The sequence below is a fragment of the Chanodichthys erythropterus genome, chromosome 6 (assembly GCF_024489055.1).
Source record: "Chanodichthys erythropterus isolate Z2021 chromosome 6, ASM2448905v1, whole genome shotgun sequence".
In the NCBI taxonomy this organism is placed as follows: Eukaryota; Metazoa; Chordata; class Actinopteri; order Cypriniformes; family Xenocyprididae; genus Chanodichthys; species Chanodichthys erythropterus.
In genome coordinates this window covers 34,409,046-34,424,349 of record NC_090226.1, presented here as the reverse complement: position 1 = coordinate 34,424,349, position 15,304 = coordinate 34,409,046, and the positions used below count along the sequence as shown (strand labels likewise).

The 15,304-nt window shown below is 37.5% G+C and overlaps 1 protein-coding gene across 3 annotated transcripts in view; it reads left to right on the top strand.

Moving 5' to 3' along the window:
- Positions 1-1,594: 1,594 nt before the first annotated feature.
- The window catches only part of itga7 (integrin, alpha 7), a 30,837-nt gene continuing 17,127 nt past the window's right edge, over positions 1,595-15,304 (top strand). For 2 of the 3 annotated variants that reach the window (XM_067388747.1, XM_067388748.1), the window contains exons 1-7: positions 1,596-1,951; positions 10,850-10,971; positions 11,062-11,141; positions 12,588-12,843; positions 14,091-14,192; positions 14,406-14,613; positions 14,684-14,877. In XM_067388747.1, the coding sequence (XP_067244848.1) occupies positions 1,767-1,951; positions 10,850-10,971; positions 11,062-11,141; positions 12,588-12,843; positions 14,091-14,192; positions 14,406-14,613; positions 14,684-14,877 (1,147 nt within the window). In that variant the 5' untranslated portion in view covers positions 1,596-1,766. Of the gene's footprint in view, positions 1,952-10,849; positions 10,972-11,061; positions 11,142-12,587; positions 12,844-14,090; positions 14,193-14,405; positions 14,614-14,683; positions 14,878-15,304 lie in introns of all 3 variants that reach the window. The other variant, XM_067388749.1, reaches the window with a different exon arrangement.

The following is a 15,304-nucleotide window of genomic DNA, read 5'->3' as shown; positions in this document are numbered from 1 at the left end:
ATTCCTTATTTCATGTTTTGGTCCCACTTTATTACTATGTACTTACATTTAAATCGATCATTTGATACAATGCACTTATTGTGTACATACATGTTTTTACATTGTACTTATATTTTAAAAACACCTGCATGTAATTACATCATTTATAATTACACTGTTGACCCATCCCTTACACCTTACCGCTACCCTTAAACCTATCTATCCCACCAAACCTGTCCCTAACCTTACCTGTATCCACCTCAATAGCAGCAAAAGTGTTTTGCAATTTGATATTTTTTGATATAAGTACATAGTAGTTAAGGCCACTTAATATAAAGTGGGACCCATATTTTTATTTAAATCACTTTATCTCATAAAGTGTTTCATTGGGTTTGTTGGTAGGTGATTTTGTGATGATTTTTGAATACTAGATATTTATCAAAATTAGGAGCGGGCAATATGACCAAATTCTTATTTCACGATATGAGAAATGTTATTTCACGATAACGACATGTATCACGATATATATTTATTTAGTGTTATTTTATCACATTTAAGTTATTAAAAGAAAAAGAAGCAAATTACAAACAAAAGGACAAATACAATATAACAAAAATATGAATTAAACATTCATTTATTCAGGTACAATAGGTTTATTTAACATGTAGTTAGAATTAGTACAGAAATTTAATAATCAAATGTAAAAAATAAAATATTGCATAGTCTTCACTGTATGAATTAAATATTAAATTTATCCTTTTTAAAGCTAAAAAGAAGTTAAGTCAAGAGCAGTAAGTTATTTTCTCTCTTGTTTGATTCACATTAATGACAGGTTTATTAGGCTGCTGTCACTTTAAGAGCAAACGCACTGATCCAATATACTGATACACATCCGGTTTACACCCAACTGTTTACGTTCACTTGAGACAGAACCGGCTGTGTTTACATGAATACTGCACACGATGGGCATTTTGACATAGTTGCATGTGTATTCGACCATTCAAGCGAAATAAGACGTGAAAGAGAATTGACGATCACATGCTGAGAGACGCGGCTTTCTGTGTGCGCGTTTACGCTGTGTGTTTTTCACTGCTTATTGTGCTTAATAACACTTTTTACCATCGAGCACATGCCAAATTTCATGTGTCAATAGTGCTATATATGTACATACTGCAATATACACAATATAGCAAAATCTTCTAACTATAAGCATTTTATACCGTGGTAATGATATCGCCATACCGCCCAGCCCTAATCCAGATATCAGCTTCCTAATAATCACATTGCAGCATCATGACCTTGAGCATGAACTGTAAGAAATCAACCCGGTATCTGTATCACAACAGACGCTCTGTAAGATGTAGCCTGAGACGCCTCAATGCAACTGAATGACACTCATATTCTGTGTCTGATGTTTAAAAGGTTAGAGGGAGTAAACTTCACCTTTCCTGAATGTAAGTTTGCTGGAGTGACTCAACACATATCTGCAGCTGCGGGTCCGGGTATTCTTCAGTGTTTGGTCACAGCCAGATCAATGTGGCACGGATCGCTGAGTGATGATGTCAGCTGAGGGGGGTGTGGGTGGTCTATTCACGGCTCTGTGTGTGTGTGTGTGTGTGTGTGTGTGTGTGCACTTGTGCAGTCTTTCTTTGGCAGTCTTACTCCCGGCTGGAGCCGATCTCAGACTGGCAGCAGCAAACAGACACTAATCACTTTTGAAGACCTTCTAGTGTCTTGTGTTGGTGATCTGGACTCATCCAGGACTGTAGGTGCTGCTGAACTTTGTCATGTCCGTCTGGCACACGCAGCAGAGGAGCACGGCTGGACTCCTGCTCCTGCTCGCGCTCTGCTCCCGGATCTCAGCGTTTAACCTGGACACAACAACCAGCCTCATCAAGGAGGGAGAGGAGGGAAGTTTCTTCGGCTTTTCTTTGGCTTTACACCAGCAGCTCACACCTGAACCTCACAGCTGGTGAGTCTGTGAAATATGATTTCTGACTGTGTGTTTTTGTCTTGTTTTCCAGGATGAATAACTAAACATTCTTAAATCAAGACACATTTACTGGAGGAGCAAAATTACAAAATATATTAAGTCTTGTTTCATTAAAAATGTATAAAATTTAAAAACAAATATCTTCCAGTGGGGTCTGAAAGATCTTTGAATTCTCAGATATTTGTTCTTATTTTAGGCATAAACTCACTTCATTTTGATGATTCTTTTTCAGTAAAAAAACATAATATCTTCAGTCATTTTGCGTCTCCAGTAAATGTATCTTGATTTAAGAATGTTTAGATATTTGTACTGGAAAACAAGACAAAAATACTAAGCATGAACATCCTTTTTTTTAGCGCATGTCCCGCACTATTGATTCAGCTCATGTAGACGGCAAAAGATCTCAATGCCGAGAATGATTGTGACTTGAAACATGATCTTGTATAGCAGCACTGTTCATCAGTGCAATACTTAATACATAACATATGAAGGCTGTTATTTGTCTATTTAACATGTGCATCTGAATGACTTTGCGATCAGAGACGGATCTGTTAATATTCAGGATGATGTTCAGTCAGTGACACAGCAGATATGATCAAACACATCTGACTCTGTTAAAGCTGGGCGCTTCTGTTCTCAGACACACAGTGTGTTTATGAGATGAGTTACAGTGAGAAGCATTACTCTGAGCTGAGCTCACTGCTTATTATCAACTATTATTAGAGGCCAGCATCACTCTTACTGTTGCTCACTAGAGTTCCAGCAGCTCCAGACATAAATGATTCCTCAAATCATGTGATCAGACGCACCTGCTGGACCAGAAAACGGATGAAAAGACACCAGAATCTATTGATAACAGTTATGCTTTTTAATATGTGTTCACTTCCTTCAAGGAACTCTAGTAAAATTTAAGGTTACACTTAATTTTGATAGTCCACTTTAGACATCCTATTAACTATAAATCATTACTTAGCAATGACATGTCAACTAACTCTCATTAGAGTATTAGTAGTTTAGGGTTCAGGTTTGTAAAATAGTCTGGTAAAGTTATATATGGTCAGTAGAATGTCTGTTGGGAAGCATCAAAATAAACATGCTCTACTACTAATACTCTAATGACTGCTAGTTGACATGTACTCGCAAAGTTACTTATAGTAAGTAGAATGTCTAAAGTGGACTATGGAGGTGATGCCAAATTAAATGCATGCATATTCACTTTATAGTTGATAAGAACGAGGCAGGACTGTCTTCTATAAGTCACATGATCACAGCAGTTAGACAGTGTTCTACACCTAGAACCAACAACACAGCCTTATTCATGATCATCCTCTCAGAGAAAACAGCAGGCTACACCGTGAACTAAAGCACTACCATGATCTGTCTTTGAACATGTGCATTGATTTGATTTGAATGGAAATCAGGAGCAAAGCATTTATCCTTTGGAACGAGCCTTTAATGCCTAATATATATATATATATATATACACACTGCCCTCCAAATGTTTGGAAACGCCCGAGAAAAGTGGGGTTTTAGACAATATTGGCATGAATCCTTTTTAATTTGTGATCATTTGCACTGATAATGGACATCACAAACTACGAAAACATATTTTATTATATAAACAGTGTATACATAAAAAATTTTTTAGCAGCTATCTGACCTAAACTGGGTTCTGATTGTATTTTAAACTTAATTGGCAATCAATTGTTGAAGCTATTAAGGTGTGCTGACCCAAAAAACTTTTACAAGTCTGGGCCAAGTTTAAACCAGTAACCAGCATCACAGCTGGCAAAGGGGCGTGTCTGACTTTGACATGAATATATTGCCATTATTATGTAATCAAAATGAAAATTATTATTGCTGGTCTTCAATGATAATGTCAAGTTTCTGCAATGTTCTTGCACCAAAAAATTATGAGGATTTATGCTGATATCATCCAAAACCACACTTTGCCAGGGGTGTTGGAGGGCAACATTTGGAGGGCAGTATATATACATATATATATATATATATATATATATATATATATATATATATATATATATATATATATATATATATATATATATATATATATATATATATATATATAAAATTTTGATTTAAAAAGCCGATAACCAATATTTTGGCCAATATATCTAAATGCAAATTTGTATATAAATTTTTGAGAGCCTGATTACAAAAACAAAAGCATCTCACCATTAAAATCCATGTCCCAAGCACACAATTATAATGTTCTCATTATAATTTTATGTAGCTTATATGACAGACTTGCACTGCACTTTTCTGTATTTTCCTTTTTGAAGTGATTTCAATCATATTTCAAGCAATACATAAACTATCATGGTGATCAGTGCACGGGGAAATAATCCATTATTTATCGGCTTTCATATATCAGCCAAATTTTCTTATCGGGCCAATAACAATAACATTAAAAATGAACATATATCAGCCGATACCGATATTGTGGCAATATAACGTGCATCCCCAACATGTAAATTATATATTTAGTTCTATGTGCTGACAGTAACTGTGTGTCTATAAATTCACTGCTACATCACATCACTTTTGTAAGAAATCTGTCTATTTTGTTTTTAATGTATTTTTAACCCATTAGCATTAAAACTATACCGCCCGTGGTACACAAACCATTCAAAAGAGACCAAAACCATGCATATACTTCAAATAAACAGCAAAAAACAGGATGCAATTTACTTTGGGTATGCCTCTTTTAGGCGTTTTAGGCAAATTTTACAGTTAGGGGTTATGCTTAGGATTATGCTCTGTGTTGTGGTTTTGCTTTGTCCGTTTTCTCTTTCTCACTCTCTATATGATGTGTAAATGTATTTCTGTTCATAGTGCCCATCAGAGCTGTGTGTTTACTAGTGTACTACACTCACTTGACTCATACTGGAGTCTGTCTGTCTCTAGCGTCTAAAAGGAGGTTGTGTGTGTTTAAGCTATAAGGTTACAAGATGCTTTTTTAGCAAGAAGCTGTCAAGTTGTAAAAGTTTAATGACTAATACTTTAAGGCATTTTAGTCAAGGCCCAAATCAGAAAGGATTTTTTCAACGTTCTGTGTCCAGTTGCATTAACTTATTAGCCACTATGTGTCTTAAGAACTAATTTGACCAACTAGCAGTTAGTCAAGAAGTAATCAGTCTTATTGTCTGATTCAAATTAGACTGATCTTCCTTTTTATGTAACTGACATTGAAAATTTAGAACCCGTCTTGAAGAAAAAATGTGATGATTAACTTTTAAGACTAGTCTAATCAGTTCATGCAACCGGCTCCTGATGCAGGTTTGGGTCACCAGCAGATCTTTCTGTTCATTTGTTCAAAATTTACAAATAAAGCGTGTCAGGTTGTTTAATATATAAATATTGTTTATTGAGGGGAAACTTCAGAAGTGCAGCCAGACATAAACCCAATCTCCATGACGCACTGGCTTCTGGTGCTTTGCTCCCTTTTTATACACGTTTTAGATTACAAAAGTTAATGGATTTAGAGTTTCATGTAATTCGATCCAGGGAAATTCCCTGAATATATGACTGAAGCATTGACTACTAACCTCTCCAGGTAACCGTACATGCCGCAAACGTGGACGCTGCTTGTGAGATCTTCATTTTTAGCGCCTCTGGCATGCCAGATGAGTCCAGTGATCTTTCTCTGACTCACACGGAGATCGGATCCAGGCAGTAAATGCACGTTTGGACACAATTGATTGGCCTTGAATAAGGAAGTCATGTGGTGTCGTCTGGCCTTCTGTTACTGTGTGTGAGCTCTATTTATACTCATATGAGAGCTACTGCCCGTTATAGTCCGATGCTAAAAGAGAAGTGACCCGACCTCACAGCCTCTCTGGCCTGTTTGCTGTTATTCTTATTTTTTAAAGGAACTTGTATTGTAACACCTGACCATTGCACCAATAGGGACTGTAGTGACATCACATTCTAAATACATAGACATCAATATATAGTTGGTCCCCCTTTTGTAGCTATAAGAGTTTCTGCTCCTCTCGGAAGGCTTTCCACATGATTCTGTGGGAATTTTTGCCCATTCATGCTGTAGAGCATTTGTGAGGTACCGATGTTGGATGAGAAGGCCTGGCTCCGCTTCAGTTCATCCTGAAGGTGTTGGATGGGGTTGAGGTCAGGGCTCAGCGCGGGCCAGTCAAGTTCTTCCACACCAAACCCATCCAACCATGTCTTTATGGACCTTGCTAAAAAAGGGCCTTCCCCAAACTGTTCCCACAAAGTTGGAAGCATAGCATTGTCCAAAATGTCTTGGTATGCTGAAGAATTACTGGAATCAGGTGTTTGTAGGCCAACCCCTGAAAAACAGCCCCATACCATTACCCCTCCTTTATCCAAACATCACAGCTGGCAAAGTGCAGTCAGGCAGGTACCGTTCTCCAGGAATCTGCCAAACCCAGACTCGTCTATCAGACTGCCAAACAGAGAAACGTGATTCGTCACTCCACAGAACACGTTTCCTCTGCTCCAGAGTCCAGTGGCGGTGTGCTTTACACCAGTGTTGATAATATCTCATCTGAATCAGGACAATGCATTTCTCTCAGGCACTCTTTACTTAAAGGGGACCTATAATGCCCCTTTCACAAGATGTAATATAAGTCTCTGGTGTCTCCAGAATGTGTCTGTAAAATTTCAGCTCAAAATCCCCCACAGATCATTTATTATAGCTTGTCAAATTTGCCTCTATTTGGGTGTGAGCAAAAACACGCTGTTTTTGTGTGTGTCCCTTTAAATGCAAATGAGCTGCTGCTCCAGAAGAGGGCGGAGCTTTAACAGCTCAACAACAACAAAGCTGGAGAATCTCACGCAGCCAAAATGAGGAAAGTGTTCAGCCTTACATTGTTCAAACCGGAGTCGACACTGATGGAGAGACTCAGGAAGAAGTTACAACTTTTAGACGTTTCTGAATGGTTAGTGGATAAATTGATGTAGTTGCTGTGGAGTTGATTCAACTCATCCACTAGCATGTGTCGTCATGTTCATCTTTTGTGTTGAATTGATCCTCGTTTGAGAAGCAGTCCGGCGTAAAATGACGGCATGTCAACAACACTCGACTACAACAACTCTTCCTCTTCTCTAAAGCAGCCCAACATGGCCCCGCCCCCTTTGTTGTGTGTTCTCGGGGGCGGGGTTTATGTAAATTTTAGGGTTTGTGATGTCACTAACCCGGGAAGAAGCTCGTTGTAGTTCTTAAACAGTGATTTCTTTAAACTAAAATATCTCTCTTTGCATTTTCGTAACTTTGCAGATGTTGTTTATGATCAAACAGCAACGTTACACACGAACTAAAGTTAAAAAAGGCTTTAAAGGGGTGGTTGATTATGATTTGACTTTTTTAACTTTAGTTAGTGTGTAATGTTGCCTTTTCCATGCTAATGCAATGACCAATTCCAAAACGGCTTACACAGGATGAATTTTGAGTGTACTAAATATGTGATGGGAAATAAAGCACAGCAAGTTTCCCACTGACAGACTGTAAATTTTAGGGTTTGTGATGACACCACAGCTCGTTGTAGTCCCTACCAGCCATTTGTTGTGGTCCTTAAAAAGTAATTTCTGTAAAAGAAAATATCTCCTTTGCATTGAACTTTGAGTGTTGTAACTTTGCAGATGTTGTTTATGATCAAACAGCAACATTACACACTAACTAAAGTTAAAAAAGTCAAATCATAATCAACCACCCCTTTAAACTGCGTCTGACAGAAGAGTCGACCGCTTTTACACACGTCTTTCAAAATACAAGTCTTGCATCATCAGAAATACATAGAATTTCATTTGTTGTTTCTTTGACTACACACTCCGCGACCCACTCACAGCGGTCTTGCGACCCACTTTTGGGTCATGACCCACCAGTTGAGAAACACTGCTTTACACCACTCCATCCAACACTTGGCATCGCACTTGGTGATGTGAGGATTGCATGCAGCTGCTCGGCCATGGAAACCCACTCCACGAAGCTCCTGCCTCACAGTTTGTGTGCTGATATTAATGGCAGTTTGGAACACTTACACTTTCCAGTAATACCATATATATATATATATATATATATATATATATATATATATATATATATATATATATATATATATATATATATATATATATATATATATATATATATATATGTATAGTATATTTACCAAAATTTATTCAGACACCTTGAAAATTTCATTCATTATTACAGTTTATTCGCTATAGTTTAAAAAAATGGTAATAAATTATGACAAGGTCATAAAGTTAAACAGTCAGAAAAAATGAACCTTAATTATGTCAGATAATGCTTAAGTATAACATGGTCAGGTCAAAGTGTCTTAATAATTTTTGGTCCCAAATTTTTATCAATTTTACAGGTAGTCCACCCTATGAAGAATTTTTGGGTATAATATGTCACAGTTTACTTTATTTCACTATCCTCACTTACATAAATTAACTATAGTGTCCTGCATCCTCTAGTAAAAAAATAAAAAAAATTATATCTAGTGTCTGAATGATTTTTTGACTGAATATATATATATATATATATATATATATATATATATATATATATATATATATATTCAGGAGGGGGCAAAGGCTTGATGCTGCGTTCACACCCTGTCATAATTACTGTAAGCTCGAGATGACAACACATTCTATTCAGAGCCGATTACGTCCTCGGACTGGGAATTATGCATTTCTATGGAGACACTATCAACGCCTAAATGAATCTGCAGTGGTCAGGTGGCACAGCGACAAGTTTATTTTCCTGGTGTAGAAGACTGTAGGTGATATTGATCTGGCTCTTCAGAACATTCCCCATCTTCTGGTGTTGTTTTGGATCTAATTAAAATGGTTTCCTTTCACTAATGTACTCCAGCAGTGCATCGACAACTGCTGCAGATTGTCACATTTGAGTTGAGAAACTCAAGTCCAGTAGAAGAAATCTATTAGTTTCTGTGTGCTTGCTGTATGACAAAGAATGAAAAAGATTGTGTGTGTGTGTTATTTCCCATCTACACAGATCACAGCCTTTACTAAAGGAATTCAAAAATGCATTAAAGGAGAGAAGCAGTAAATGTACAGCTGAAAGAAATGTTGAAATGCAGCAGGAGGGGAGGATCAGCTCATTGTCCTCCATTTAGATGCCTTTCACATGGAGTCTTTTTCATGCTAATGAGTTCCCAGAGTTTTTGGAGCACTTGTACCACATCCAGGCGCCGGAACACAAAACCAAGGGCAAGACTTAGACCCTTGCATTCTGTCTTCAAAGATCTTCCGCTTTCTTTCCCACTCAGTAATACAAAGCTTGTTAAATACAGTCAGGGGCTCAGAAAAGGATGTGCAATATATGCAGGTTCGTACAAAACCCTTGTATTATGACACAATGCCATGAACCTTACAAACTCTGGCAAATCTCACAGCTATTTTTTCGCTCTAAACCACTCGTTTTACCAGCCTAATACCTTCGAAACAATGCTTAAAAACACCTGGTGAGTCTACAACATTAAAACTGTCTTCAGTATACAACGTCAGATCACAGAAAGCATTTTAAGCTACATACAAGGCTGTATAAATTGGCTGTGGGGTCCAAAAACAATGCAAATGTGTAGGTTTTTCCCTCTCCCATCATAACACTTTACTTAACAATTAAAGCAAAGCATTTATTTTAAATAAAAGATGCACTTGCAGACTCAGCAATAAAACATTTATTGATTGTGCTTCCTCTGCTAGGAAACCTGTTTATGACTAAACAACACTGAGACTTCAGAAATGAAGAAAACTGAAAAAAAAAAAATCCTGCAGCATTTGAGCACTAACAAGGGTTGTGCACGTTCTATGGAAGCTTGTTTCCACCATGGAATAAAACAATTTAAAAGATAATTGTGACTTTTTATCTCGCAATTCTGACTTTTTTTCTCACAATTGCGAGTTAATATCTTGCCATTCTAAATGTATAACTCGCAATTGCAATTTTATATCACTCAATTCTGAGAACAAAGTTCAGAATTGCAAGTTTATATCTTAACATAATTAAAATGATCAATTGGATTGCCACTCAGATTACTAGTGGCGTGCCTCAGGGCTCAGTTTTGGGCCCTCTTCTGTTTATTATTTATCTATTGCCTTTTGGACAAATATTTTGCAAATTTGGTATATAAACTTTAATGACACCTATCTCTATATGCCTTCAAAGCCTAATTCAATGTTACCATCTTCCTCTTTTTTGCTTTGCTTATATAAAAAAAGTCATGGTTTAAATGTAATTTTTCTTAATGCTAACGGTGAGAAAACTTAAATTCTCTTAGTAGGCGCTAAGTCAAATTTGCAAACTGACTATTGACAATTCTGTCATCTCTCCTTCCCTTCAGGTTAAGAGTCTGTGTGTCATCCTTGACAGCACTTTACCTTTGAGGCACATGTAAATAACATTACATGGTCAGCTTATTATCATATGAGAAATATTACTCGTCTTCGACCTCCTCTTTCCACTACTGCTGTCCTTGTTCATGCATTAGTTGGATCTTGTATATTGTAATTCTCTTCTAAGTGGTGTTTCACAGAAACTTCTTTACAAACTTGAAATGGTCCAGCTTCAGCAGCCTGGACCTTTACATGAACACCTTTAATTTTTTAGTTTTAAGTCAGCTCCATTGGCTTCCAGTTAGGTATCGAATTCAGTTTAGGGTTTTACTTTTCACTTGTAGGGCTCTCCATAATCTAGCACCTTTATAGTGGCGTGAGCATCTTCATGTGTATTCATCTATCAAGATTACCCCAAAATGAATTATTATTAATTAATTATTATGTTTTTCTAGTAAATGTTAACTTTAACTGATCTAAGAACAGCATCTTCCTCTACAGGATATTGGTTGGGGCTCCTCAGGCCCGAGGTTTGGGAACTTTGCAGAACAGCCGTCCCGGTGCCCTGTATCGCTGCCCGGTTACATCAGAGAAGTGTGAACGAGTGGACATCGATGGAAGTGGTAACAGCTTCATTTTTGTAATGTGATGAACTAAAGTATTATCTCTGCTAAGCTGTCCATCCAAGGAAACATGTTTCTTGTTTTCTCAAGTGAATCTAGAGCAAGAGAGCAAAGACAACCAGTGGTTGGGAGTCACAGTCAAAAGTCAGGGGATTGGTGGAAAAGTGGTGGTGAGTATATTTCGTACCCTTCACATGTAGATCATACAGATCTGATGTGAAGCAGTCATTGGCTGTGTATAACATCAGTAGTGTCTAAGCAGGGGTAGCAAACCTGCTACTTACAATCAGATATCAGTTCAGTTCCTGCTCCAGCACACATGCTTGCTATTTTGAAGTAAACATGAACACCTTGATTAGTTGGTTCAGATGTGATTGATTAGGGTTGGAGCTAAACTTTTGGTGTGTCCGAAATCGCATACTGAGTAGGCACTACATTTAAATCTGAACTTACTTCGCAATTGGTAAAAAAGTACATTCTATATAGTATGAATATGGGTAGTATGAATGAAATTCGGATGTACTACATCCGCCATGTTGTTACTGTCATGTGACCTACCAGCGTAAATTGCGTCACTTCACTTCCATTCATAAATCTTCTCCCGTGGCCTCATGGGATAGTCAAAGTGCACTTCAGAATCTCACCGGAAGGTCATCCAGTGACTTTTCGCCTACTGTTTTTCAAATGCTATATATTTGGACATACTACTCTTTTGGCGTACTATTTTTCACATACTACATAGTAGAGAAATATTCAATTTGGGTGCTTCTCGAATGGTAGGCTGCATGCTAGTAAGGCTGCACACCAAGCTCTGTCAAAGGTGTCACAGTTTGAAGGATCCTTGGAAGGCGGCTCTCTTTTCACATCCTTCATTTTTAATCTCCGTATCCGCTTACATATATTTATATATAATCTATTTTTAATCTCTATAATAAAAATGTATAATTCAGATTTTGATCTCCATATCCATTTACATATATTATATATGTCTTCCAAGGGGTTTTTTCCCTCCTAGGACTTTTTTCCCAGTGCTAGCACGCTGGGTTTTTCTCCTAGGTTTTTTTTTTCACCCCTGGGAGTCAGCAGACATTGGCTTAATGTAGCACCATCTTGTATATGTTACATATTACCACGCTTGGTTGTACAGCTTATTTTTAACCATTTCCCTTTTTTCTGTGCTTCTAAAATGTAAAGCTGCTTTGAAACAATTACCAATTGTAAAAGCGCTATATAAATAAATTTGACTTGACTTGACTTGACTTGACTTGACTTGACTTGACTTCATTCAGCATATTTTGAAGGATGCATCAAGTGTATCCTTCGTGTCATCAAAGCACCCAAAATTTTTTGCACACATTCTTACTGATGGAACAGAACTGGGAAAAAAAATTATTCAGCACTGTGATCACCCGAATTCAAGTCAAGTCTAAGACTAGATAAAAAGAACATGGATTTAAAGAAAGATGGAATTCAGTGCAACTCAAGTACTTTATCCATCACTGCTTGCTTACAATGACTGTCAATGCTAAAGTTCGGATTTTAAAATCAAATCAGAATCGTGGTCAAGGTCATTGTGGCAGCATGAGTCCTGTTATTGTTCTGATGTCATCTCACAGACGTGTGCTCACCTCTATGAGCACAGACAACATGTCAACCAGACGTTTGAGACACGTGACCCGATCGGACGCTGTTATGTGCTGAGTGAGGATTTGACTGAGAGAGATGATCTGGACGGGGGAGAGTGGAAGTTTTGTGAAGGTCGTCCTCAAGGACACGAGCAGTTTGGATTCTGCCAGCAGGGCCTGTCAGCTAGTTTCACACCTGACAAAAACTACATCCTGTTTGGGGCACCGGGTACATACAACTGGAAAGGTAATGGGAATTAGGAAATATGTATTGGACCACTCATTTTATTTTGATAGTCCACTATAGACATTCTACTACAAAAAAAAAGTCGCTGTTTGGATTTAAATAGGCAGATATTTAAATACTTAAATAGGCAGTCCATGACTAGATCATTATTGCTGTGATTATTATGTTTCTATTATGTTTGAACCCTAAAAGATGGATTATGTAGCTTCTCATTTCTTAAACAACCATTCCAGCATGACAATGTCAAGATTCACTGGATTCAAATTGTGAAAGAATGGTTGGGACACATGAATTGGCACCTCTGAGTCCACACCTTAAACTCAATGAAAGTCTTTGGGATGTGCTGTAAGAGACTTTACAGAGTCCTTGACTCTTGCATTGTCAATACAATATCTTTACCAACAAATTGACACATTTCTTGATAGAAATAACATCACAACATTCAAGAGGTGCATTGATTTTTGGTCTACTCCAGCACATCCCGAAGACTTTCAATGAGTTTAATGTGGATATATGCCAATAAAACAATTATATTGTGTTCATTACTCCCACCCACACTGACTTTGGGTTTAATCACTGTTATAGACTATTATGAGGGTCCTTGGAAAATTTTCTGCTTTATAAGTTTGGTTTAGATGAGGTATCCGTGATGAACTGTACACCAAATCACAACAATCTCATGCTATGGGCACTGCCATTGATACAGGCATCGAAAGGTATTTTACTCTTTATTTGCTTCTGCTTTTCGAGCGCAGGAGTGTGAAAAAGGCACTGATCTAGGCTATATAAATTCTCTATTATAGATCAGATAAAGGCATATTTCATACACGTCATGTTCAAAATATGTCATTTTAACGACATAACTGTTATTATGAGAAAATATGTTGTTTTAACGACATAATATCTCGTTATTTCGACATAATTGAGTAGAGAAAAAAAATATTATGTATGTGGCAGCAATGTGCCACCATAGTTAGTAGAATGTCTAATATGGACTATCGAAATGTAACCAAATGATCACATATAGGCTACAAATATAAAGAATTTCTGATGTTTGGACATTGGATTAATTCATTGTTTTCTTATGAGTAGGTCAGTATGTTTAGGCATACATTTTCAGCTATTAGGTTATTTATTTGTATAGTTGTCCCTGGAAAATTGCTTCTGATGAATTGATGTGGATTTTTTTTCTGTAAATCATCTGAACTCTTATCTTGCTGTATCGATCTTCCTGTCTGTACTCTCAGGGCTGTTATTTATGGCCAGTCCTGTTGAGGATGCTCTGGTCTACAAAACTGTGGAACCGTCCAAAAGCTCCGTCAAGGACGTCTCTCAGAACAGCTACCTGGGTTTGTAGACAAAGAACATTATGGCTGAATGAGGACTAACTCTTTCTATATTTGAATAGATTGTTTTTCATTTGCAAACTCCAATGTATTGGTATTGACTGCTGATAGTGGTTTCCTCACAACACTATGTATACCACAATCCCATGCAAGATCATATAAAATCAGGTGCAAAATCATCACATGCTCAGTTGGTATTAATCTGTCTCTTCACAGGTTTCTCTGTAGACTCAGCCAAAGGTCTTATAAGTAAGTCTGAGTTGACGCTTGTGGCCGGAGCTCCTCGAGCCAGTCACAGAGGAGCCGTGGTTCTGCTGCGGAAGGACAGCGTCTACCGGCTGATGCCGGACCATATTCTGTGGGGCGAGGAACTGGCCTCCTCCTTCGGTTATTCTGTGGCCACTGCTGATCTGAACAGCGATGGGTGAGAACCTTTACATGTCCCTGTGTAAAGCTGATGTGCTCAATATCTAACAGGATGATTTCATCTACAGTTGGACAGATCTTATAGTGGGAGCTCCAAATTTCTTCGACCGAAAGGCAGAGATTGGAGGTGCGGTGTATGTGTTTCTGAACCCAGCCAGCCACTGGGAAAAGGCACGACCGATCCGACTCAACGGAACGTATGACTCTATGTTTGGGATGACCGTCAGCAGTGCTGGAGATCTGGACTGGGATGGTTATGAAGGTAAGAACAAAGTAACACACAGTGTGTTTCGTCTTCATGGTATCTCAGAAAGCAGATTAGACAACAAAAAATCAAAGGTAATGTCACTGAATCAGCATTATTACTGTATGATTGATTCTACATCACCGATGTTGAATCAATATTGAAATGAACAAAAAATAATCTTTGGTAGTTTTGTTCGATCAATGTTACAATGTAATGTTGATTCTAAATCACTTTTGTTGAAACATTGAAAATACTGAAACCTATGGGCGTTGCTGGAAGCCAATGATTATAGTTTGTAAAGTTTTACATATGGATATTTATAGATTACTTTTATGATGGATGGATGTGCTTTTTTGGGCTTTAAAATTGCACGTTTTGTAATGATATTACACAGGGGTTTACTCACTTCTAGTGTATACAGTATATCTCTAAATATTCTCTA